We start from the raw sequence: 26696 nt of genomic DNA, 5'->3' as shown, positions 1-26696 counted from the left end.
AGTATAAGTGCCAGAGAAACACTCCTTAGATTATGTATGTGCAATATTGGGATTTGAAGCAATCCCAATCTTCAGGACACTGAAGGGCATGGAAGCAGATCTGCTTCTATTTGGTCAACTGTCACTGTTTCAAAACATTCTGTTTCTTTTTCTTTTAGTCATACATTGTGTGAAGCTTTTAACCGTTCTCCTGGTGTCTTGTATAATTTTTCCTTGTCTTGTGTGTCTCTCAGTGTTGAGGATGTGTAAGTTAATCTCCTTAAAATAATGTTTTATCTTGTCCAACTTTTATTTTAATTAAAAGTAGTAATTAACTGCAACAATGCAAGAATATTTTCATAGCACTTTATTGGTTTAAAACTTAGGTTAGCCAAAACCTGCCTTTGCAACCTCTGATTACCTGGATTTTGCAAAAAACTGGTAATGTTGAGTAACATTTTGTTGAGTGTGTGGAAATGGATAAACTAAATCAGTGCAGCTAGTGTGTAGGACAAAACAAGGCCCCAAAAACCTCACTCCAAAACAAAACACCCTCTGGGTTGACAATAAGCTGTATTTCAGCAGTTCCATGATAGAAGAAAAGAGAAAGTTCCTGTCTCTGCAGATCATAACCTAAGTCTGTGCAATGTTTGCAGGAATGGCCAGGCTCACCTTCAAATGGAGTGCTTTGACATTATAAATGTCACAGTATTATACATTTACAGAGTTCTCTAGGTAGATTAGTGATCTTCTGGGAATATATTTGCTATTTGCAGTAGTATAATTAGCTCAATTTCAGAGAGACTTAATTCTTCACTGTAATAAGGAAAAATGAAATAAAAAAGGAGACTATTCATAAAAGCCCCAATCGAGCCATGGACCAAAAATCTGAACAGTGACCATCTCTTTTGGAACATTCTCTCTGAAGTGCATTTGGATGAAGTTGATTGAATTCAGGTTTCAGAGTTCAAGTGTGCTCTTCCCTCTCAAAATCAGGATTCTTAGGATTACTTGAGTGTTCAGTCACTAACAAATCTTGGAGATTCATGGAGTCTGCCAAGCTGAAGGAAGCTGAAACAATAAGTAACCCACACATTTTTGCAACTCCAGTTTATAACGTATTTTGCTGCCTCTCAGTGGAACAGTAGGGTTTGTAAATACCACTGTATGGGTGTTAAAGCTAAGAAATTTTAAGCATTTTACACTAACTGATATTCAAATAACTCTTCAGCTGTTCTTGCTGCTACTGAATCTGCTAAACATGAATGTGAATGTCTTGGTGAAGCCCTGCTTGTGTTGTCTGTTCCACAGGAGGCCCAGAATCTGATGGCTCTCACAAATGTGGATACTCCCCTGAAAGGAGGTCTCAATACTCCCTTGCATGAAAGTGACTTTTCAGGGGTAACACCACAGAAACAGGTTGTTCAGACTCCAAATACTGTGCTTTCCACACCTTTCAGGTAAACAGACTCCTTTTGTGATGAGTGCCTGGGTGGGCATGTGTCTGTTTGGAGGTGGGGGAACAGAGCAGATTTTGATGTGTAAAATACTGTCATGATTAGAGCTTCAAAAGAAATTTTAACTCACTTTTATTCCAAGCTCTTGCTGTACAAATTTCTCCTCTTCTGTGCCTTTAGAAAGCTCAGCCATGTCCTCTTCAGCTGTGTTCACACAGTGTATGGCTCACTGGAGTTCTGATCCAAAATGTGGCCTTCTGTGGTTTGGAGCAGTATAAATTATTCTGGAGTAATGCAGGAGTATAAATAGTAAGCTGGAGGGTCATTCCCAATGTGGATCCTGGCCTTTCCAAAGTACTACCTTGGAGTCAAAGATGTGGGAGGTCCCTTAGCCAAACCCACACTGAATTTTTGAAAAGCTGAAGTAAATATTTTATAAACCATATATATCCAAAATGAAATATTTCTTATATTGCCAATCTAAATAGTAGGGAATTGCTGGTTTAACTCTTACAGTGAACAAATACATATCCCACAAATGCTGAATACTATACAGCTAAAACATGTTACAATTGGTACATTTTGTGTGTCAGGTTTTTCCACTTAGGTTCTAAGTTTACTTGTATCATGTTAGTAGGAAAAGTGGAGAATGAAATAAAAAGGACCTTTATGGCAGCTTTTCCAAAGAAGCTTTATTTTGTTTAGAAGCTGTGTGCAAAAAGCGCTGATCTTTTAATTAAAAGAGCAGCTCCAGCAATGAATGCTTTTTTTCTTCTTTTGAAGATCTCTTGGTGTCAGTGTGGTGCAAAATCAATGTAGAATTTGACCTGGAATGATCTGGCTGTTGATTTGGGTTATTTTATATTTTAAAAAGTAGAGATAGTCTAATTGTGTTGATTTTTTTTTTTTTTTTTTTTTGGTGGTATTTTTTTAGCCTCTGAAGTTCAGATTTGCACATGTAAATACGCTACCTGTGAGTCAGCTTGGATTGCTTGCAGAAATTCTGTGTCAGTGGGAAAATCCAAGTCCTTGAGCAGAGGGAAAAATTAATGAATCCATGAAGTAGCCCCTCGTTCATGGGGTCTTTGAGATAGAGAACAATATTCCTTCCCAATCTAGAGGAGAAGCACTTGGGGCCAACAAAACCTAAGACTTAGTCCATATTCCCTGACCATAGATGCTTAGAAGTAATTATTATAATGTCATTACTTCAATAGTCAGTGAAAGCAAAGAGGCTTTTTCAGGATGATCCATTCAGTTGCAACATGGGACAGATGTTGGGCCAGATGATTTCAGGGTGAATGACTTGCCCAGGTGATGGGAAATCAGACCTCGCAATTCAATCCTGATCACTGCATCCCAGAATAACGCCTGGTGAACTAGATAAGCTCTTCTCTCAAAAGCAGCAGTGCGAATTTGTATTGGTGGAGTTCCTGAAGCTTCTCTTAAGATGATGATGTGCCTAGATTTCAGCCTGACAGGACCTTGGTTACACATTGACAGGCTTAAACAATTTATTTTTAGTATTCTTGTAATTGCACTTCACAGTTTCACTGCCTCCCAAGAAAAAAATCCAGCTTGGATGTATAGACTGTGTTTATGTAACTTTTCCCAAAATACAGATTTCTGTAAATAGAGCTCTTTAGTAAAAAAACTAATGACTGACTGCTCTTCACTAGAACACCCTCTCAGGGGTCAGAGGGCCTAACTCCTCGAGGAGGACTGACTCCCAAACCTGCACTTGGCACAACCCCTGGGAGAACTCCCCTGCGGGATAAACTGAACATCAACCCAGAGGAGGGAATGGCAGATTACAGTGACCCATCCTATGCAAAACAAATGGTAAGTAGCACTTAAAAAGTGGAAATCAGTGCTCTATTAATTTTCAGGCTTTTAGTTCTCATCTGCTGAAAAGAATTTTACTTTATAATAAATGTTATTTTTTCCACCTGTCTATGGGTCTGTCCTCATCACATAATAAAATACAATCTTTATTTAAAAAGCCAGAAATCTTGCCACTTAGAATGGCTTTTCAGTTCAGTAAACACACTCTAAAACTGTGTGTCAGAGAAGACATGGTTAAATTTCCATCCTATTTCTATCTTTGAAGCTGAGCAGGAAGTGCGTCTTGAGCAAAGATTCATTTTTCTTGCAATCCTACACAATCTTCAAATTCCTCATCATCTTGGCTTCCTGATTTACCTGCAGGACCTTTTCATCAGTCTGTTGTGTTGACAACACTGAGCTAAAGGAGTTTAATTTTTGCCGTTAGGGGCACTGAGGTTTGAGGTGTTCAGAAATCTGAGTCCCGTCCAGACTCTTTCATCACCTTTGGCAACAGATGTTTCCATTCGTGGAGATTCAGCCAGATGGACCCTGCCAATTAGACATGGTATAAAAGGGCACATACCTAATAGGTAGCACCTTGGGAACTCCTTTTATGTGGCTGATTCTGCAGCCTCGACTGTGGCTTTGAATATCTCCCACCTGAGCTATCGACAGTTTTCTTTTTGGCCTAGCTAAGATATCCACTCCAAATGTTTGGCATGTTCTCACAACAATAACTCTTTGAGTTCAAAATTCCAGAGCTCCTCTTAGCTTGGAGGAGAAGGTTTATTTGATGTACTTATACTTTGGTTCTGTCTTAACCTTTTTATAATAAAGAGACTTTTTACTGCTAGAAGGGAAACTGAGGCTTCAAATTCCTGGTGGACTCCACTGGTTTCCAGATCTGGTGCTTCTTGACTTTGCAGCAGACTGAGGTGGCCAGGGAGTAACTAGTGTGTCGTTCCTGTGTGTTAATGCAGATTAATGGAGGCTGATTGTGTTGCACTCAGGGTATTACACTGCATTCAGGGTCTGAATCCAAAGCATCACATCTCCCTGCTCTTCCCACAGGAGAGGGAGTCCCGGGAGCACCTGCGCATGGGGCTCATGGCCCTCCCTGCTCCAAAGAACGACTTCGAGATTGTTCTGCCTGAAAATGCAGAAAAGGAGCTTGAAGAGCATGAAGTGGATGAAACCTTTGTAGAAGATGCTGCTGATATAGAAGCCCGCAAGCAGGTCAGTGTGGGAGATGGGGATGGTGCCTTTTGTTTAAAGTAAAATGTGTTCCTTCTGTGGTTCCCATCGTTTCACACTTATTCAGTGGAAGAGGTACAGCTTCTTCTACAGGATAGCAAAGTAAAATGCACTTGTTTCCTTTGCTGCTATCAGAGTATACATACACAGAGGCCAAATAATTTTTCTCTCTAAATAATTTTTCTTAATTTCCTAATGTTATGTATCACGTCGTTTTCTATCATGAAGTCCCTAAGAGCTGCTCCAGAAGATAAAAATTTAATTAAAAGCTTTTTTCTACAGTGGCACATGCTTGATTTTAAGCACGTAAGAACTGTGCCCTTTTTTCAGTTTGAGGTTATTCTCTCAAGGTTAAAAGTTGCTGTTTGTGAAAGGTTAGACAGGTATACACAGACTCAGGCAGGCTGGTAGCACACAGACAACAATCTGCCATGCAGGGAATTGCTACCCTTGGCCAGTACAGAGAATTACCCAGACAGCCAAGGTGTGATTGGATCCCTGTTGTGTTGTTTTGTTTTGGTTTAGAATCAAGGAAGGCTGGATAAAGTCCCAAGCTTAAATTCTGCCAGTTAAATGGCTGTACTGGCCAGTAACCAGAAACACTTTAAATCTTTCTAAAAACAGTCCCTTTTCTGTTTATTGCTTAGTCTAAGTTTTGTGTTGCAAATCTCCTTCTGTTGTATATCTTATATAAATATGTTTTTTATAAAAATGAATGGGATTTTTGAGTCTAGATCTAGAGAAGTTTTTGACAATAGCTATGCTTTGTCAAGTGAACAAAATATTTTAAGAAATCCTATGCTTTGGTATCTTTAAATAGGATAAGCATGTTCCAGAATTTGATTCCTGGTGTGTCCTATTTAGGGAGGAACATGTTTTACACATACATATTTATGTCTTATGCATACATACCCTAATAAAAGAATCTGAATAGAAACAGGTAATGTATATGTTTAGAATAAAGAATCCAAGTTGTACCATCATACAAGAGAAGAGCATCCTGCCTTCAAGTGAAGTTGTGACATGCTGGGATTAGAACATGGAAGATGTTGGTCATTGTTCCTGAAGTTCCTGACAGCGCTGGCTTTTCATGTTATTTATTGCTTGAAAGTGTATTGTAAAGAGAACTCTGATGTTTTTTCACTTTCACAAGTATTGTTTTAGTGAAATATGTACTTTAAGTCATTGAAGATGACAAACAGAGTCATGGCTGCTAATTTAAGAGACTTTCTTTCCCTGGTGGATTTAATGTCTGAAGAATTAGAGCAGTTGTCACACATGGAGAAATGTGTAAAGAACGAAATCTTGCTGGAGTTGAGACTGAAGGAGAATTTGATGCCTGGAAATGACTTTTGAAGATCTCTTTTCTCTTGGAGTTAGTCTGCTGTGCTCTTCCCATTCACTTCAGAGGCAGTAAATTACATTGTCATCACATTATTTAGCTCTGGCTTAGTAACATGTAGCCTGTGTACTGGAAGGAATTTTTACTGCAATAATCAATTAGTTTTTATATCACACACCTTCCTAGGCAGCATCTGATTGTGGTGCAGGGGCTGAAGTAACCCTTGGCTTGTTTGTTTAGGCTCTCCGAGAAGCAGAACGTGCCAAGGAACTGAAGAGGATGCACAAAGCTGTGCAGAAGAATCTACCACGGCCCTCAGAAGTAAGTGGAAACAAAATTCACTGTTAGCAAAAATTAAAAATAAAGGCTTTAACCATTATAGGAGGGAATACAGTCTAAGGAGATCATGAGAGAGTGAAATCTTTATTTGGTTATGATGATTTACAGGAAACTTCCCCAGCAGACTTGTCATGAAGTATTTCACCTGCACAGATGTTGAGATTGCTGCATGTGTCCCACCACAAGGGATTTTGGCACCTGCTCTGTGGGGCTTAGCTAATACATAAAATTCATACTTTAATGGAGATACATGAATTTAATGTTACCTCTGGTGTATATGATACTTAAACTTTTTTTTTTATTCCTGGGCAGGTTAATGAAACAATACTGAGACCCTTAAATGTGGAACCACCTCTGACAGACTTGCAGAAAAGTGAAGAACTCATAAAGAAAGAGATGATTACAATGCTTCATTTTGATCTTTTACACCATCCATTTGGAGAGCAGTTTACTGGTAAGAAAGGGAAAGGCCCTGGATTTGGAAGCAACAATGCAGAGCACATGGCTTACTTGGAACAAAATCCTTATGAGAAGTTCTCCAAAGAGGATCTCAAGAAGGTGAGAATTGTGTAGCCTAAGGAGACCTAAATTCTCCTTAGGGCATAGTTCTGTAATATTAGGGGAAAAGCCTGCGCAGAATTCAGCTGGGAGGTCTCCAGGGAGTTGTATGAAGGGCTGTAATCACAGAGTTTAAGTTGGAAAAGACCTCTAAGATAATTAGGTTTGATAGTTCACCCAGCACTGCCAAGCATTAAGTAGGGGTAAGTAAATAGGTGAGGATGATTTAAGGGCACATTATCCTTTCTGTGAGCTGATGCCAGTCTGAGCTTTCAGCAGAATGATGAGGATGCTGTATTTGCCCATAGACATTGTCACTGAGATACAAATTTGAATGTGTTGTGGTTGCTTACCATTTTAAATAAAGGTAACAGCAATAATCCCCCAACAGTTAGCAAATTCTACTTTGCTGTTTCTGTAAATTGCCGTTAAATCATTGAGGCATTAACCAGGTGTGATACCTACCTCCTACTGCCTCAGAATTTCATTAATCCAGAATTACAAAGCATTTTCTTCAAAGCAGTGCAGACCAAGTGGGACAATGGTAGTCAGCTTGTAGCAAATCAAGTTGTTTAATTGTGCTTGTCAGGCTTGATCCAGGCAAGCTGTGCTGGTGCAGAGCCTGCTGGGCTGTGGCAGCTGATCTTACAGCCATACCTGGTCCACAAGTGCTGAACAGGCACATTGGGCTGTGGCTGGCCTGGGCACTGTGTCCTGTTTTGCATTGTAATCCCAAGTTAAACAGCAGCTCTGGACTAGAGCTCCAGTTCAGGGTGTTCATTTATTTAAGCAGCTACAGATGTTGCCTTTTGCTGCCAAGTGACAGATAGGCAATTCTGTGGTTTAGCTCTTTCAAAGAGCTTCACCTGTGAAGCTGTGCCAGTAACCTTTGACCAAATGCCTACAGGAATAAAAATGAGTGAAAAGAACAAAATCACATGCCACCAAGTTGTCTATCTCTCCGGACTTGTCCTCTGACAATACCTGCTGCATCTCTACACCTAAATCCCCTATTCCTTTAAGGTGACTCTAAAGATACACAAGCAGATTTTAAATCCATATCCTTGACCATATCTGACCAATAAATATAGAACCTAAGAGGAGAAACAGTGAACAGTATGTACTTCCAATTTGCTGTTAAATGAAAAATTATACTTCAAGATCTCTTACCAGGAGACATTAAAGATGGAAAATACAGTTAGATCATGAATTTCACTGCCCTGCCAATGTCAGATTGTTCCCTTAGGAATGTTCTCCAAGTGCTTTCTCTGGTTGTTTTGAAATGCAGCAAGAATCAGGTTTGCTATCACTTCCCTCAGAGACTATTACACGGTCCAGTAGTTTTTGTCTGGAAACTTTTCTTCAAAGTCCCTGGAAGTTTTGTCTCCTAACTGATGGGCAGAAGTTTTTTTGCATCCCTGCTCCTGCTTGCTCTCTAACATTCAGCACAGTATTCCCTCTTCGTCTAAAATCCAGTTCAAACCAGAAAATTTTCCTATCTCTGTGATCTCATCTGGGGCTTGCTTATTTTGCTTATTTCATGTGTTTTTAGAACATCTTCATGCTAAAACCCTTTCATAAAATACTCCTTCTTTCCTGATGTGCAGTTCTCTTTTGGGAAGGATTAGCAGTGGTGCTGGGCACGGTGTGCTGAGCTCCTGGAGCTGGGAAACACTTCTGGTGCCACAAGTAAATACCCTCAAGTAGTTCCTCACAGTGTACTAACCTTGGCTAATTGACATTTATAACATTTAGCTTTGTCAGGTGTGGTTGTGTTACTCCTATTTTATCTGTCTTGACCATCAAGAGCAAGTAATTAATTTTCCTTTCCCCAGTATCTGTGGAATCATCTAATCTGGTGATACCTGAATTTCTACCTGGTCAGTGTGCAGTTACAAAACATAACATCTTGCAGTAAGATACCTACTGCTGATAGGGAAATTTGTGCTGCACCTGTTCAAAGAGAGGACATAGACATGCTTTTATAACCAATGAAGTCTGGATTGGCAAAGACATTTTAGTTTTTTAGTTATTAATAAAACCAGAAGGACCAAAGTGCCTGTGTAGTTTTGCGGACCAGGCTCTTTGTCAGAAATATTAAGAGCTGTGAGACCAACAAAAACCTTTTCAGTTCATCATAGACTTTGTAAACTAAACTGGAAGCAGCAGAGTGCTCCCATCTCACCAGTTCTTCAGCCACAGAATGTGTTAGTTACAGCCAGAGTTGTGTTTCCTGCAGCAGGGCCTAAGCAGCTCACCCGGGAATGTTTAGACTTGACTTTCCAGGTTGTGTAGAGAAGGGCAAGCAAAAGGAAATGAAAAGTGATTTTTGTTTCATAGTACAGCTGCTTCTGCCTGTACAGTTCTCCCTCCTCTCAAGGTCCTTGCTTTTATCTCTGTTCTTGTGCAGCAAGATGAAGTTTCTCGCTGTGCCACAGCTTTCATTAGCCATGCCAGAGTGATGTCAGGTTTGGCCAAATTATATAAAATGAGGGATAGTTGTGCTGTGAGGAGCCTTCTAGCCTGGGTTTCATTTGTAATCCACAGCAGCTGTGTTCAATTTCATAGTTAGCTTAACCTGATGGTGAGCTTTGGGTATGAAAAGCAAAGCTGCCCCCATGAATTGCACACTGAAGGTTTGAAAAGAAGAGGAATTTTCTTGTATCCTGTATATTGTAATTGCAATTTCTCTCATCCTTTCCAACAGGCACAGGATCTACTGGCACAAGAGATGGAGGTGGTAAAGCAGGGAATGGGGCACGGAGAGCTGTCAAGTGAAGCCTATAACCAGGTGTGGGAAGAATGTTACAGCCAAGTGTTGTACCTGCCTGGACAGAGCCGCTACACCAGGGCTAACCTGGCCAGCAAAAAAGACAGGATAGAGTCACTTGAAAAGAGACTCGAGGTCAGTGTCACTTTCTTCTGCCTCCTTGTGGAGTTTTTTTTTTTTGTTTGGTTTGTTTGGGTTTGTTTGGGGTTTTTTGGTTTTGGTTTGTTTTTTGTTTTGTCTTGTTTTTCATCATAGATGTTCTTGAGGTGCTTAAATCACCTCCTCTCATCTTCCTCCTTAAAATATCCCCACACAGATTATTCCCACACAAAGTTTCTCTCTGCACTATTAGCTGTAACACAGCTTACCCACTCCATTCTCTGCTGGAGAGAAGGTCAGGTTCTGCTGTCTCGTAAAGCATGGATTTTTTGATGTTTTCCTAATCTTTGCCGTGAGTGGATCAGATCTTTCTTAGTTTGCACTTGATTGTGGCCAATATGAGGAGAAATCTCAGACAAAGATGCTCAAAAAAACCATCTCCATCCCAAAGTTCCTCTCAAGTTCTCTTTCCAACTTAACATTTGGTTTCTGACTGACTGTTACATGCATGAAGGTTAGATAGTCCTGAATTCTTGCCAGGCTGGCATCTCCTTCCAGTTCCACAGATTCACTCCAAAAAAAGAGAACAATGGATGTTTGTGATCCCATTTTGCTTTTTTTATCAGATCCTTTGACACTGATTTCCCTTGCCCAGTCTTCTCTCTAGATTTTCACCCAAATGCTCCATACAAAAAACCAAAAACGGACAACGTTCATGATAACAAGTAAGCTGGTCTGAAACAGTTTCTTCCCACAGAACATGTTTGTTCTGACTTGCAGTAAGTCATTAAATGTTTTCTGAAGTACCATTCTAGCCTGAAAGTCTCTATAAATTATCCAGGCCTCAGATTATTTTTTTCCCATGGTAAAAAAGAAACTTTGCAAAAAACAGTTTTTCTGTATTTAACATCACCATAGTGACAGCTGCTAGATGTAAACCTCCCCAAACAGCTTCTGAAATAACAGAAGAGACCAGAAAGGCTGAATTTTCACTTGATTCACACACACAGAATACAACGTGAGTGTGTTTTTTGTGAAGTCTGTCAGTCAAAAGCGTTGTTCAAGTACAGATCCCTCAGTTTTTAACCCTGCTCTTGGGTTAAAAAATGTTCACCTGCACGTAGCCTGGTAGTAGGGGTTTAGTATGAACTGCAGAGCCCCTGTCGTGCTGCTGCTCACCCAGCAGAGAGCACCATTGCCCTGCCCAGCACTGCAGACAGACTCTCCCTGGCTCTGCTTTCCCAAACCCGAGTGGGAGCTCAGCCGCAGCCGGGCCCTGCATGGCAGCGGGGCCGGGCGGGCGGCGCGCCAGCAGTCGGAGGGCTGCACCTAATTTGTGTACAAATGCTTTTGAAATTTAAATATCTCAGCTCCAAAACGACATTAGAAGGGCATTATTAAAGTTGCAAAGTCAAACAGTCCAAGTTAGGGAATGCATGAACAGCCTTAATTTGCCTATGCATATGCTTTTTGAGACAGTCTTTAATTTCATGATTGCAGCCTAGTTTTTCCACAGACTCATTTACTGCACAGGGTGGATGGTACTTGCTTAATGAGTAGCTCTTGAATATTTTGTTTTCTCTTAATTGTTTGGTGTGTGGCCCTGTGCCTTTATCCTGTGCACTGTTTCTGCAGTCTAAATTGGTTACTTCTGTGTGGGCTTTCTTGTGCTGTTGATTTCTGTCCTTCTCTTCCCAATATTTGAATGAGTAGTTGGTGGTGGAATGCTTATTAAGAATACTGAAGCAAAGTAAGGTCAAGTTTATCATTTATCAAACTCGTGTATGTTTGCTCTAAGTGGTCTTTGCTCTGCAGTTACAAGACAGTCACCCAGGAAGCAAAATACAAATCAGAGGTCTTGCCAAAAAAAAAAAAAAAAAAAAAAAAAAAAAAAAGTTTTTATTTGCTGCCAGTATTGCATGGGACTCTTAACAAAATCCTGTTAGCTGTTCCCATCAGGCTGAGGAAAATGATCCTGCTCTTCTGCTCTGCCCTGCTGAGGCACATCTCAAGTGTTGTGTCCAGTTCTTGTCCTTGGGACAAGAAAGACGTGGAGCTCCTGGAGTGAGTCCAGCTCAGGATGACAAGGATGATGAAGGGACTGGAGCATCTCCCTGCCCAGGAGAGGCTGAGGGAGCTGGGGCTGTTCAGCCCCGAGAGGATCCCCAGCTGAGAGGGGCCCTCAGCCCTGGGTGTCCCTGTGTGCAAGGAGGGCTCAGAGCAGGGCCCAGGCTCTGCCCCAGGGGCTCAGCAATGGCACCAGAGGGATGGGCAGGGACTGAGCCCAGCAAGTTCCACCTGGACAGGAGGCAGAACTTTTCCTGTGCAGTGATTGAGCACTGAACAGAGACCAGAGAGGCTGTGGAGAGATTCCAGAACTATCTGGACACAATCCTGTGCTCTGGGCTGACCCTGCTTGAGCAGGGAGGAGGGACCAGATTACCCACTGTGGTCCCTTCCAGCCTGACCCATCCTGTGTCTGTTATCAGTCACTGCAGTCATGAGACTCTGGCTAATGTAGCTACATCCCCTGGGAGCTCAGAGTGCTGCTGGATGAGACTGATGCCTTGGTGCAATTCCACACAGTCCTGCTCTCCCATGTTCCTGTGTTCCACAATACCACCCCCAAGCCCAGGCAGAGCCCCGTGCCTGCAGGTGCAGTGAGCACTGTGCTGCCTTTCACAGCTCACTGTTGTTGAGTGCAGGTGGACTCTGTGCAAAGTTAAATTTGACCTGAAAATCTCTCCCAAGTGTGTGCAAAATGCAGTTTAGTGCAGCTCTGTGGCCTGACCTTTCCTAAAAGGAAGATATACAAGTTTTTTAAGCATAGATCACCTGCTGAATCATTTTTAAACAATAAATAAAAAGCATAGCAGTTTAATGAACAAACGAATATGCAATAAAAAAGCACAGATTTTTTTTTCCTACCCCATTCTCAGCAATAACAAAACCCACCTTCATTTTAATGTTTTTCCAAGGAAAATTGTCTGAAAGCAATATCAGTTGAAATAGATATTTTAATGGGAAGTATCAGACAAGCTTAATGAAAAGCAGGGATATTAGCTCAGCTTTCAGTACCCCAAGACACTTGTACTCTTAGCTTTCTTTGAGAGAAGAGTAGAAACTGTAAAACAGAGTTTGCCAGCGACAGCAACTGATGATGGTCAGTTTTGGGAGCTGCTCTTTCCCCTTTATAGTGCACTAAGACTGTTAGGGGAAAAAACCATGAGAGTGTCCTGATACTTGCCACAGCTGCACGTGGGGAAGTCACTGTCTAACACTTCCATATGGGACTGCTGACACCCTGCAGATCCTGTGCAAAAAAATGAAGCTATTTCTGGGTCTGTCTTCATCTCTCAGAGACTCCTGGGTGGATTGATGGTGTGGACACACACTCATCTTCCTCTAATTGTCCTGTTCTCGCTGCCTGAGTGGTTTAGTTGTGGCAGCCTATGTTGACATGACATTTATCTTTCTCAAATGGATGCTGATATCACAAACAGATTTGTGCTGTTATTGATGAACTTGAGGAGGCAAAGTGGAGCCGTTGTGGAGAGCTTCTGTTTGGCTGAGTATCCTGTCCAGGCATCATCAGTAATGCACAGCTCATCAGCAGTTCTGATGTTGGAGTGCACTGCTGTGTATTAGTAATATCTTTCATTGTTTTGTTTTGAGGGTTTTGGACTACTTGAATGTGTTACTTAATGTGGGTTAAGGGTGTTAGAGGATTAGTATGTGAACTTTCTTGCATTACAGATGGGGAGTTTCAGGTCTATGCAAGTGAATCACTGTGACCTCAGTATGTGTCTCTGATACACCTCAGATTTGTGGAATTTTCTGATCTTTCCAGTAGCTTCTAGAAATCCAGAATATTTTTCCAAGGCTGGGCTACACTGCAGAGCAAGTGATTTCAGAAATTGAAGTTTTCTGATGCTTGCAGTTGTGTTGAGTAACTGCTTCAGTTCTCTGAAATAACTTTTGCTCCCTTCTCTTCCAAACAATACATTTATAAAGAAAAGCATTCCTTCTAACATATGTTAATCTGGGAACATTATAAGATAAAATGCGATAGTAAAGGCATCTATTTAACAAGCTAGTTGCTTCTCTTTGTAGTTCACAACATAGAAACTTCCTGCCATCTTTACTTTCCCTTTGAAGACAGTAATAAAGTTGGCTTGGAGCATACAAATACTTGTATTAAAGTAGTGGTAGTTAACATTATCATTTCAGTTGATTACTAGATTATAAATGCTATTTATAATAGGGGAAAAGTTCAAGGTACACTGTATATGCAAAATATAGTAAATTATTTATTCTTTGCAGTATCCATACATCAAGGTGATGATTTACCAAAATGTTGATGTTTGCTTTTAGTTGCAGTCCAAGTCCTCTGAATTAATTCAGATTAAAAACAACTTGCTTAGCTGGAGTTTTATAGGTTACATGGTAGACTTTGCTGCAGGGTATATCACTTAGTTTATTGGAGATTGTCTTTTAATTTCTCTCTAGTTTATATGCTAAAGTTTGCAGTTTCTTTTGCATTTTCAGGTGTGCTGCTACTCAGAAAGCACCTGGAGAAAATAAGAGTTTTTATAGGACTGAGAACAGAGAAATTAGTCACAAAACTAAAATATGGTGAAAATCCTGAGTAGCATTACTTTTATGGTCACATGTTTTGTTTTGTGCTAATGTCTTGAATTTGTGGAATACACTGCTTTTAACAAGGTCTGTTGGGAATGTAGTTGGCACCAAAGGATCACAGCAGAGAAGTATCAGAGGTCTTCACTGTCAGATTGTTCAGAATCTGGTAACTTAGCATGCTTAGAAATAAAGGTCAGCATTGACAAAGCTCTCATTGCAAAGGCCTTTGCACACCCTCACTGTTCAGAACTGACCACTGCAGGATCACTGTGGGGCTTCTGCTGTATTGAGAGGGAGCCAGGATCTTTGCCAGCTCCTTTATTGTCTGAGCTTTCACAACCTTGTCAGCCTCTGGAAGAGGCCGTGCAGGCACTCTGGGTGTGCAGGGATAATGTTTGAAGGTAATTACACTGTGCTGGCTGCCCTGTGACCTCACCAGACACAGCAGTAACCTCTGTTTGCTCGTGGCTAATCAAAGATCTTGGCCTCTGGTGGGTGTTGCTGTCTGTGATCTGTAATGCAAGGGGTTTTTTTTCCTCAATGAGTGGTGAAGAGTTTCCAGACAAGTTTAGTAAAAATATATTACTCATTTTTCATCATAGACTTCTATCTTCTAGACATATTTCTGTGATTGAGATGGGATCCTTGAATCATTAAATTTGGAAAAGACCTCTAAGATCACCAAGTCCTGCAATCAGCTTTGTACCACCATCTTGTTCACCCCTAAACTGTGTCCTCAGGTGCCATATCCAGACATTTTTTAAACAGTTACAGGGATGGTGACTTCACCACTCCCCTGTGCAGCCTGTTCCAATGCTTGGCAACCCTTTCCATAAAAAAATCTTTTCCTAATATCCAGTTTAAACCAACCTGATGCAATTTGAAGCCATTTCCTCTCCTCCTGTCATTTGTTACCTGGGAGAAGAGACTGAAACTCACCTCAGTGCAACCTTCTTTCTTTGTAGGGAGCATATATGGGTGTCACTCATAAAACTGCTGGTCTTAGAAACAATTCCCAAAAATAATCTTCTGAGTGGACTTAAATGTCATGGCTGTAGATCAGCAATGACTGCTGACTTACACAGTAGCTTTTCTAAATTATTCTGGTTCTAGGTGGTTGGATGCTGTGAATCCCTGTAGGGGCACTTGCTTTTCATATACCCTGCATTGTCTTTACTCAACAGTCACACTGACTCATAGTGTTTAAAGACAAGTCATTGTAATTTCTGGAACATATTTTGGGGAGAGCATGCTCTTGGGTCATTAGAGAGAATGGTGTTCTGCAGGTACCAGTAAGTCATAATGGTTCAGGATCTACGTGACAAAATACAGTATAGGAATTTATCTGAGGCTCCCCTATAAAATTGGGAAAAGGCAGCTTTATATTGCTATGCAAGTTCTGAACATCTGGTCTAGTTTTAGTTGGGAAGTTATAGTTGCTTACTAGCAATGCCTTAATTTGAGGATTTTTTAAGTGAATCTTTCCATAAAAAATTTTGTGTGATCCCAGTCAATTCAAATTAATTTCTGCTTTTTCATGTCTTAACAACTACAAGCTCAGTCCCTGTTTGACTGCTCTGATCCTGGTCAGCACCTTTACTTCATGGTCCTCATCCTCCCTCGTACATTAAGTAAAGCACCTTACTGGAGGTGAGGTGTTCAAGGCCAGGCTGGGCTTGGACTTGGGCTTGGAGCAGTCTGGTCTAGTGGAAGGTGTTGGTGCCCATGGCTGGAATGATTTGATCTTCCAGGTCCTGTCCAACCCAACCCATTCTCTGATTCTGTGTTCTCTAATGTCACAGCAGAAATGTGAAATTGTGTCATGCCCATGGAGTGGTTTGGGTCAATGAGCTGAGCTGATGTTGTTTAATAGATTGAGGCCACATTGTTCTACACTGGACATGCAATTTTGGTTTGATACTAACTCCAAGCCTCAGTTTCCAGCAGAGTTGAATTACCTTATACTAACTTGGGGGTAACTTAGGCAGGGCTCTACAGAGAGTTTTGCCTGGTCAAACTCTAGACAGATATAACAGTGTTTCAAGCCAAAAAAATGAGAATTCTGTCCAAGAGCTTGGAACTTAAAAAGCATTTTCAAGTAGAGAAATTAATGACTTAAAAAAAAAATGCTCTTGTTGAGTGCACCATAAGCTTGTAAAGGCAGATGAGCCCAGCATGGCCAGAGGATTCTGTAGTGTGGGGGTTCTTGTCCCTGGAGTGGTTGGAAGTGCCTGGCCTGGAGCACAAGCTGCTGTTGAGCTGAGTGCTCTCACCCCAGACACTGCAGCTGAACCAGCATGAGCCAAGCTCACAAACCTGCTGTTCCAATGAAGTCAATCCATCTCCTGCCAGCAGAACTGAATTTGGGAGGCCACATGTGGGTCTGAGGTGAGGAAGGAAGTTACAGTAACGTTTAGAGTAGTGCTATGTATGTTCCAAGAGTACCCTGCTCAGCCGGCGTGGCTGAAGCTGGCAGAGGATTTCTCTGCACAAGCGAGGCAGCTTTGTGATGATGTTGATTCTCCAAGGTCACGGAACAGGTTGGTTTGCTTTGACTGTAACATGCAGCAGTTTTTCTTCCATGTTTGTTTAATCCATCCAGCATGATTAGGGAGATCAATTAAAAGACAAGAGAGCTTAAAGCTGTTCAGGGATTACCAGAAGCTCCAAGTTAAATGGAAGGAAAACAAACCAGTTAGTACAGCGAAAAAGCCCTTGGAATTGAGGAGGGGTGTCCTCAGTAGACCTGGTGAGATGAGAATTCTGAAAATGCAGTTTTTAAGGCACTTGAGCTCTTCCTTCCTCAGGGTCAGTTTTTCTTAAATCTTTCCCAGTGGATGTTTATTCTCATAAGGAGTCCTTCCTTGTCCTTCATTGTCCTTAGTTAAACCTTAAAACTAACATCTAAAATTTCCTTTCCAGATTGAAGTCCCTCTTCCTTTCTCAGTAGTTGTAAGAACAGATGAATTTTTCACAAAGAACTTTGTGATATTTAAAGCAGGTGTTGTCTTACTTCTTTTTTCTCTATTTTTTTCTAGGCAGAGGAAAAACAAACCAAACAAACCCTGGTTTTCCAGTCAGTCTCCCTTTTCTAGATCATGTTTTATAAACCTTTGGTTATGTGTGTTTCTCTTTTGGCTCTTTTGTCTGCTGCTTGTTTTGGTTTCTCTTCCTTGGTTCTCTAGCGCAGTACTGAAAACTGAACACCACTTTACGAGTCATGAGGGATGGCTTTTACATCAGAGATTTGGGATAGGATGAGGCTCTCACACTTGCCTTAACATCATATATCATCTTACCCCGTGTCTGTACATGCTGTTCTCATTTTGCTGTAGCTGGTATAAAAGTCAGCAGAACCAAAGCTGGCTAAGGAACAGTACAAAATAAATAGGTGGAGAAATCTTTCAAATGTCTTTACTCTTTCTGTTAGGTTCAGGGGGAAATGGTTGTCAGATTTTACTCAAATCTATTTCTTTGCTTTAAGCAAATAATGTAGACTACTGTTTAAACACACCTCTTTATAACTGCTTGGAATTTTTAGCTTGGTATCTGAGCCTTAAAATTTTATGAAGCTTGAACTGAAATTATATGCAGTTGTTGGCACTAATGCAGCAGTCAGCAATTTTTAATAAATAGTATTTGTTACAAAAGCTGAGACCTCCTTTTGACCTTTTCGTAGTAGGTCCTAAAATTTTGTAGTTGGGAGGGAGGGGAAAAGGTGGTGAGTGTTCACATTTCTCCATAAGCAGAGAAGGAAGAAAGGACTCTTATTTCTGGTTTTAGATACTTGAGAGGCTTTTTTCTTTTCTTTTCTTTTTCTTGTTTTTTTTTTCTTCTTAGAGCAGTGAGGCCTATGATAATCCAAGATGGACAAGGAGCTGAGTAGAAAAGTGATACAGCAGCACACAACCTAAAGAGCTCTAGTAGTTAAGAGTCCAGTATTCAGATCAACTCAGAAATATTAAGTCCAATTCTCATTGTCTGAAAATTTCAAGAGTCTTTAAATAGTCAGAGTTTGACACTGTAATAAGTATTAGACTTGAACTGGCTTTGTTACAAGCTTCAAATTTAAAAATGCTTTATTATATCTAACACTTTAAGGCAGTACACACTTAAGGTGGGATTGATCTCCCTGATCTTGGATAACAACAGTGTCTGAACAAAGGAGTTTGTGCTCAGTCAGTGAAGAGCCCTTCACTGAGTATTTAATCTTGTCCTGAAGCCCTGGAACAGATGAGCCATGCCCTGGAGTTACCATTTTCCCTCCTGATGACAGAAAGACCTTCTGTGACAAACTCAGATGTTGGTGTCTAAAGCCAAGCAAAGGGAATCCCAACCGAAGAGTGTAAAAGTGGGAGACCAAGCCAGTACTGCCTCTGCTGCTGGTGATACTTGGTGGTACCACGTTCCATGCTTGGAACATGGGGATAATTCAGGGCTTGTGACCACACTGATCCAGTCCCTTTTGTGTATGGTGGGGATAGTGCTGGTAATTGTGCTTATGTTCTCAGGTACTCAGTGTTTAACATTTTATTAGAAAATGAAGTTGTTGAGAGATCATAGAATCACAGAATGGTTTGGGTTGAAGGGATCTTAAAGCTCAGCTCATTCCAGCTCCTTGCCATGGGCAGGGACACCTTCCACCAGACCAGGTTGCCCAAAGCTTCATCCAGCCTGGCCTTGGACACTTCCAGAGATGGGACAGCCACATCTCTGGGCAACCTGTGCCAGGGCCTCACCATCCTCACAGTAAAGAATAAGATCTTCACTCAGGATGACAGAACAGTGGAACTTCTGTAAATGGTCTTTTTTCGCCTGCTCTGAAAAGTGACATTGTGATGGGAGTTTCACACTAGACATACTCTACGTTGTCTGTAATGCTGGGAGCAACATGGACAATTGATCTTTGTTACATTACGCCTCTGTTACAAACAAAATTCTGTTTGCCTGTGCATCCATCTCTTCCATAATCTCTAAATGTCAGTGGTGCTCAGCACACATTTTTCATCCAAGAAACACTAATTGGAAAATAGTTCATTGACCGCACAGCTGTATTTGTTGTTGCAGTAATAGCATATTATTTACCAATGAAGACATTTAAAGCTTTCATACTTTTCCATCAGAGAGTATCCTCACAAATCCCTAATCTATTTATTTAATTTTCTCTAGATTTATATAAATATTGAAAAAGAGGCGCCTTTCTGTATGCTTAAAGCACCTTGGGCATAGCTGAAGTCTGCATTGCAAACAGAGTTTGAAAAGAGCGTAGCAGTCTGCATCCCTCTCCCCAGGAGCAAACTAGACAGCTCAGAAAGTCAAATTTCTCTTTCACTCACCCATTAACAGTTTGCTCCCTTGACCATTCACTTTGTTTATCTCTGCACCACCAACTAAAACTGATCTAAATGAGTGAATAAATTGTTAAGGAGTAGGAGGGCATGTTACAGAAACCTCCAGCTGTGTAACAGAGGGTACTTCAGTACAGTTGGAGGGCTGAAAGGCTGAAGAAATGCACTTTGCAGTAGCTTGGTGTGTATGACTGTGATGGCTGACTGTAGTTACCACTGTGAAGGGCAGATCCCTCCTCAGTAGTTCCTTCCCAAAGGAGTTCTTTTTAATTGGTAATAAATGATATATTGGGTAATTGTAGCAATGAAAAGTGCTGCATTTTGGTTGATTATTGGTAATTTCTTTGTATGTGAGAATGTTCACCAGCAAAGCTTTGATTTTTAAAGAAACAAGGCAAGGATTGGTGACTCAGACAGTGTGGTTGTGAGTTTTTTTTATATTTTAACACTTCAAAAACTTTCATTTTATGTTTCACGTCCTGCATTAATATATCGTTAAGTGTGGCAAAAATCAAAATCTGAGAAGTTTGATTTCTTTTCTCTTGAGCTTGGTATTCTTCACACAATCCTTTCTAAAGAAAAAAAGATTTCGTTTTGTTGTTTTTGGTTTTTTTTAAAGGAAGTAGCATTAAAAAAGCCTCAACAAGGAACATTATATCCCTGTTCAGAGATATGAGCTGTTGCATCTCTCCACAATTCTGCTCAGTGGTGGAGGCCTGTGTTCTTTTTTGGTTTCATAGGATCACAGAATAGCTTGGGCTGGAATGGACTGTAAAGATCATCTCATTCCAACCCCTGCCATGGGCCAGGGACACCTTCCACTATCCCAGGTTGCTCCAGGCCCTGTCCAACCTAAACTTGAATGCTTTGAGAGATGGGGCAGCTACAGCTTCTCTGGGCAACCTGTGCCAGGGTCTCACCACCCTCACAGGGAACAATTTCTTCCAGATATTTAATCTTCTTCTTTAGGCCATTTGTGATTGGGATTAAGTGTTAAAGATTTCTTTGGTTCCTTCTTCCAGACCTTAAAAATTCTGATGGCTATTTCATTCTTTTAGTGCTCATTTAATTTTACCCCAGGTGGAAAAATGCACAAAGACTTCTATTACCTTTGCTGTTTATAAATGTTTTATACAACATTTACAACATGTTAACACAAATACATTCAATTATTGGTGTTGTGTCTCAGTTGACAGAATTTTGTAATTTGTGTCACTTGTCTATTTATGGATTTTGTCTGGATGACAATTTTAGAAATGTGTTATGTTTATTATAAAGATTTTAATCCAGAAGTCTAGGTTGTTGTAAAATATACAGTATGATTATTTTAATAGAAATCAAAGAACTTGATCAACTCAACACAATTCCACAGATATATTTTTACTTTCTTTTTTTTTTTTTCCCTCTTGACATTTGACGTTTGGGTAACTCAAACAACTCTTGTGTTCCTTCTGGCAGATCAACAGAGGCCACATGACCACTGAAGCCAAGAGAGCTGCCAAGATGGAGAAGAAGCTGAAGATCCTCCTCGGTGGTTACCAGTCTCGGGCGATGGGGCTGATCAAGCAGCTGAACGACCTGTGGGACCAGATCGAGCAGGCGCACCTGGAGCTGCGCACCTTCGAGGAGCTGAAGAAACACGAGGATGCTGCCATCCCTCGGAGGCTGGAGGTGAGAATCCACAGTCCAGGGCCTGAGCTCAGACACGGGCACCTCAGGGATAAGGTGTTTATACAAGGCATGAGCTCTGAGCTTCACAGGCCGAGCTGGTATCGAGTTTTTAATGTTCTCTTAAAATCGTACTTTTGGCTGTTACCAGATTTATCTGTCTTTTACTTCAGTATCAAAGGTTCTCTAATACACATATTAGAGGCTGGGACTAATCTGGAAGTGTGTTCTCTAACTTTGGGGTTTTTTTTATTTCCTTGTGTGGTTTATTTTATAAGTTTTCTGCAATGTGTATCAGCACAAGTTCCATCTCTCTCTTGATTTGGTTTGTTTCGGCTTTAATTACTATTAGAACTTTGGATAAATGTAAAACTTGTCTGAAATCTTCTCCCTTAAAAGTCAGTGGACTAAGTGCTGGTATATACCTGAAATCACTGCCTTGGAGCCACTTTTCTTAGTTTAAGGATTTCCAGGATATTCTTCTATTCAGCTAATGAGACAGCCCTTAATCGAGACTCAGTCCTAGGTTTGAACCAGTGCCAGCCTTTCTTTCCAAGGAATAAGTGTTCACCTGAGCATAGTTTTTATTGTAATGTGTTTTTCCTCCTGAACAGAGGCTTCCATTGAGGCTTAGGTATTCTCAAACACTTGCTATAAAAAAGATAAAATCCATCAGTTCTTAAAACTGATTTCGTGAAGATGATTTTAAAATGTTGATAGATGTGTCTGCAAACTCAGAAGTGATTCACTGATTTAGTGAAAGATAACACTTAAAACATATTAAATCACTTGATAGCTGCTAATAGCACCTGTTTTTAGTAAATGGCAAAGTTCCAATTTGAAATCTCTCGTTTTGAAGCATTTGATCTTTAGCTGCTGTCAAAAACAGGGTGAGCTACTTGACATTTGAAGTAAGATAACTGTGATTCTTGATACTTTAAATCCATTGCTCTTGTTTTACATCTGTATTTAAAGTAAGTAATTTCAGCAATATTCTGTCTCAACTCTGAGCTCTTCTCTGGAGGAACTAAAATACAACTTTTGGTAATGATCTTCATGGGTGTGACTGGTGGACAACTGCCTGGTTGTTTAATGATGTTTTCCTTACAGTGTCTGAAGGAAGATGTGCAGCGACAGCAGGAGAGAGAAAAGGAGCTCCAGCAGAGATTTGCTGACTTCATGTTGGATAAAGAGACTTTTCAAGCAAAGTATTAAAGCACAAAATTCCATCTGTCACTGATGTAACATTTCTAAAGTGTGCAGATACTTCTCCAGCAGCTTTTGCCAGCAGTTGCAGAAATCAAGTGTAGTCTGCTGTTTCCATCTTGTCAAGTTTTGTTCCTTCAGTGGACTATTCCAAATGCTCTAGGTATGAATAGCTCTGGCCAGTGTTAAAAATGGGATTGAAATGTCCAAAATTTTATTGAAAGAAAAGAAAAGAAAAATCACTCTGGTATGATTTTAGCCATGTCTTCATTTGCTAGGGTTATCACGTTATTCCTAGTGTTTTACCAGTCTTAAGACCTGTAAGATACATGCAGAATAATGTCTTTTGAATAAACCTGGAATGTTAAAAAACAGTGAAGTAATAATGTCTGTCTTTTAACTAAAACTGAATCTTCACACATCCCAGCCCTCCTTTATGTTTCTGGTCTTCCTTTTCCCTGCTATTGCCTTCATTTTCCATGATTAATTTGTAATAGGACTTACCTGTGCAGGATAGTTGTTGTCCAGGTAATAAATACCATGTTCCCAACTCTTCTCTGTGCCTGTGAATAAACACTCACAGCTTTATCAAGGTGCTTCAATGGTCATACTGGCATAATCTCCCCATCCTGGAACCATGGCAGGGGTAAGTTTTATAAAGACACCCAGCATGGCTTAATGGAGCCATAGATATAAGCAGAAAATGTGCTGTTAAATTTTCTGAGTATTAATTTTTATAAATTATGCACTTTGCTGCCTGTGATGTGGGATGAGAAAGAAGTTCTGTGTTTGCTCCTCTTCTTTCACCACATCTCAACAGGATTTAATTGTCTCATTGCTTTCTCCTGAAGGGTAAGGATGGAATTGGAGAAAGCAGGAATTTGCCTACACTTTGGGTCTTTTGGCTTGTGGAAAGGCACAGGGGAAAAAGGCAAAACTGTTGTTAACAGCACAAAATTCAGCAATTAAATACATCCAGTAACATGCATCGTGCAAATTTGCTTGGTTATATTTGAAATTTAAATGGGAATTTTGCTGTCTGGAATTTTACCAGATTACAGTGTCACTTTGCTTAGGACTTGGAAATGTTACTGGAGAACACTGTGTCAGGGTTGTGCCTGCATAGCTCTGTCAATGCCATCCGTGGTGATCAATGATTATCAGATTTTTTTAAATGTAAACTGGGTGAGTCCTGCTGATCACTGACAGGAGTCAGGACACAGCCAGCCTTGGAATATCTTTCCCTTTACTCACCAGGACATCATTCTTCTGAAGTATTAATGCAATTATAGACTACATTCTTCTAGAAATGTGTTAAATATTTAACTAAGCCAGAACACATCTGGAACGAAGTATTAAGCATCAATCTTGTAGCATATGGGGTATTTTAGCTTGGATGGTTATACCCAAAAGGAAAAATCATGGCATATCATGTCAGTTCTTGCGGTTGTGTGGTAGCTGGAGATATTAACAGAGAAACCCTTGTAGGTTTACCAATACCACAACTACAATTGTTTCCTTTCTTTTTAGGGCTGCAGCAGAGCCTCTTTGATGTGCACTGTATTTTTTACAGCTTTGGAGCTAGACAGGTATTCAAACACTGCCTTAAATTGCTTAAATGATAAATTCAGAAGGACTGATCAGTCACAAAACACTTTTTTTTTTCTTGAAATGTGTGCCGTTAACTAGTCATTAATTGCAGCAGGCATGAGGTGGTTCTATTTGAAAAGTACCTGCAGGAGTTTTTCTCAGTGTTTCTGCAGTAGTTTGTTCACACAACACTTCTGCAAGTTCACAGATTTCCCTGTCTTTAGTCAGAGTTTTTGTCCTGCAGTTTCTATCTCAATTATGAAAGAAAACTAATAAAGTCTCTTTTCTTACTTAGAGCTTGGCTGTGCCCTGCTTTAGCTTTTTTACCTGCTCTAGGGCAGCCAGTCATAGATCTGCTAAAATTACCCCAAAAACTTCACACAGGGTACTTCTGTGCATTTGTTGGTTTCAGAATGGTGTGAATGGAGCAGCAGAGCCTGGCTAAAACATCCTGAGATCATTCAGGTGTGGGATCTTAAACTGGAGTGTATAGGAAGTAAGTTTATCCAAGTAAATTTGGATGCTGGTAGATGTCAGTGCTTCCAGCTGTAGGTGATGATGGAGCTTAGGCTTGCCAGATCTATTTCTTGGGTGTAGTTTTTGTCCTGAACAGCACTCCTTGAATCGTTCCAAATGGCTTTGTAGCTAAATGCAGATGTTTGGTGGCCACAAGAATGACCAGCACACCTTGACAATAAATTTTTATTTTAAAATTCTGAAGCTGGCCACTGATTTGACCTTTCTATCCAAGAACAATAATAAGTATAACCATAAACAATGCAAACTCATGAACACTTCACTGTAGTGGAGAAACTCTAACCTGGCTGACAGAGGTGGGGTGGGGGTTGTGCTGTGTGTGTTAACAATTATTTTGAGAATTATTTAACGTTCTCCCCAAGAAATTCCTCCATTTCCATTCAGCATGCCAAGATATATCTGCAAGCCTTTAAATAATTTCAGCTGATGATTTTCCTCCCTTCCTGGAATCAGACTTGGCATTTATGTATTGGATCAATCCCGTAGCTGGAGCCTGCTTCAAAGTCTGTGGAGTTGATAAGGCTGTCATTTACTTCAATTGAGTTGGATTCAGGTACCTGGGAAAGCCAAGGGTCTAAATTATAACAGCTGGGTGTCTCATCCATACCCAGCAGATAACAGAGATCATGAGCTCGAGGTGAGGGGGAGACTCCTCGGAGGCACAGGAGGTTCCCTGTGAGAAATCCAACAGAGCTGAAGCCAGCTCTTCCAAACATGGCAAATCTCCAGAGAAATAAGCACTGTGTAACACTCTAATTAGTCACGGCAGCCAGCAGTGGCCAAGACACACCAGAGTTCTCTGGCTGCCTTACAAAGACACTTCCAGCGCCAACAGGAGCATCTTGTCTTTGCCTGTTGCTGCTTGTTTGCTTTTTGCACCCTTGTTTGCTGGGACAAGCATTGTGGCAGCACATTTGGGTTAAATTATGTTAATCCATCTGGATTGTCCAATCCCTTGTGCAGGGCAGACATGAGTTGGGCCACATTTCCAGGTAGGAAGTGCAAATGAAGGTGGAAGTGGGGCAAAATAGTGTCCAAAGAGGGGCAATGGAGCTGGGGAAGGGTCTGGAGCACTAGGAAGCAGCTGAGGGTGCTGAGGGGGCTCAGCCTGGAGACAAGGAGGCTCTGGGGGACCTTCAGGCTCTCCACAACTCCCTGGCAGGAGGAGGCAGCCAGGTGGGGGTCAGGCTTTTCTCCTTGGTAATCACTGATAAGGCAAGAGGAAGTAGCCTCAAAATTACAGCAAGGAGGGCTAAACTGGATATTGGAAAAAATTTCTTCATTGAAAGGGTGATCAGGCTGCACAGGGAAGTGGTGCAGCCACCACCCCTGGAAGTGTTCAAAAACCATGTAGATGTGGTGCTTAGACACATGGGTTAGTGTTGGGCTTGGCAGTGCTGGGTTAATATTTGGACTTGATGATCTCAGAGGTCTTTTCCGACCTTAACGATTCTGTGATTGCTTCTGTCAGAGGATGTCCCACTTCATTGTCTGCCTAGAGTGAGTGTGAAACATGGGCTGCTCCAAGGCCAGTAGCTGACATGAGGTAACTACCCACAATTAGGTCCTCTGACAGACTCAGCTGGATCCGTGCCCCTGATGAAAACGCTGGAAATTCATTGTTTTTTTGTCATCATGGCCTGACCATAGATTTCTAAATAAAATGCATCAAAACCCATGTTTGAACTTTTGTTTTGGCTGCAGACTTGCTAACAGTATCATAAACCAGTGTGTGAACTTTGGCTTGCCTTCAGTATCCTCGGTCAATGATGTTGCTGGAGAAGAGAGATTATTGTGGTCTGGACTTAATCTGCCTCACATTCATCTCTGGAATCCAGCTTGCAGTTATCTTCCATAATGTGGGTTCAAAGCAACACCTGTCTCCCAAGCAGGATTTAAAAGTGGAGTATCAAATAGCATTGCCCCCATTTTCCTAGCTGAGTGAAAAGCACATTGGAAAATAGCCAGATACTCATCTCAAGGCAAAGTGTCCCTGTAACTGATTCCAGACAGTGTGCTCTGCCTTCCCAGGGCTCCAGTTTCTACCTTTCCTTACCAACAAAAAGCACCTAGTTCTGCTG

The 26696-nt window shown here is 40.9% G+C and overlaps 1 protein-coding gene across 1 annotated transcript in view; it reads left to right on the top strand.

Moving 5' to 3' along the window:
- Positions 1-22862, top strand: part of CDC5L (cell division cycle 5 like) — a 30892-nt gene extending 8030 nt beyond the window's left edge. Inside the window, exons 9-16 of the mRNA XM_083856788.1 lie at positions 1291-1439; positions 3116-3278; positions 4335-4499; positions 6100-6180; positions 6511-6756; positions 9464-9661; positions 21073-21285; positions 22393-22862. Coding sequence (XP_083712914.1) covers positions 1291-1439; positions 3116-3278; positions 4335-4499; positions 6100-6180; positions 6511-6756; positions 9464-9661; positions 21073-21285; positions 22393-22497 — 1320 coding nt within the window. The 3' untranslated portion in view covers positions 22498-22862. The remainder of the gene's footprint in view (positions 1-1290; positions 1440-3115; positions 3279-4334; positions 4500-6099; positions 6181-6510; positions 6757-9463; positions 9662-21072; positions 21286-22392) is intronic.
- Positions 22863-26696: the final 3834 nt, after the last annotated feature.

Source organism: Zosterops lateralis, assembly GCF_965231275.1.
Source record: "Zosterops lateralis genome assembly, chromosome: 3".
Classification (NCBI taxonomy): Eukaryota; Metazoa; Chordata; class Aves; order Passeriformes; family Zosteropidae; genus Zosterops; species Zosterops lateralis.
Note: the sequence above shows the minus strand (reverse complement) of the source record. Positions and strands in the feature narration are given on the sequence as shown.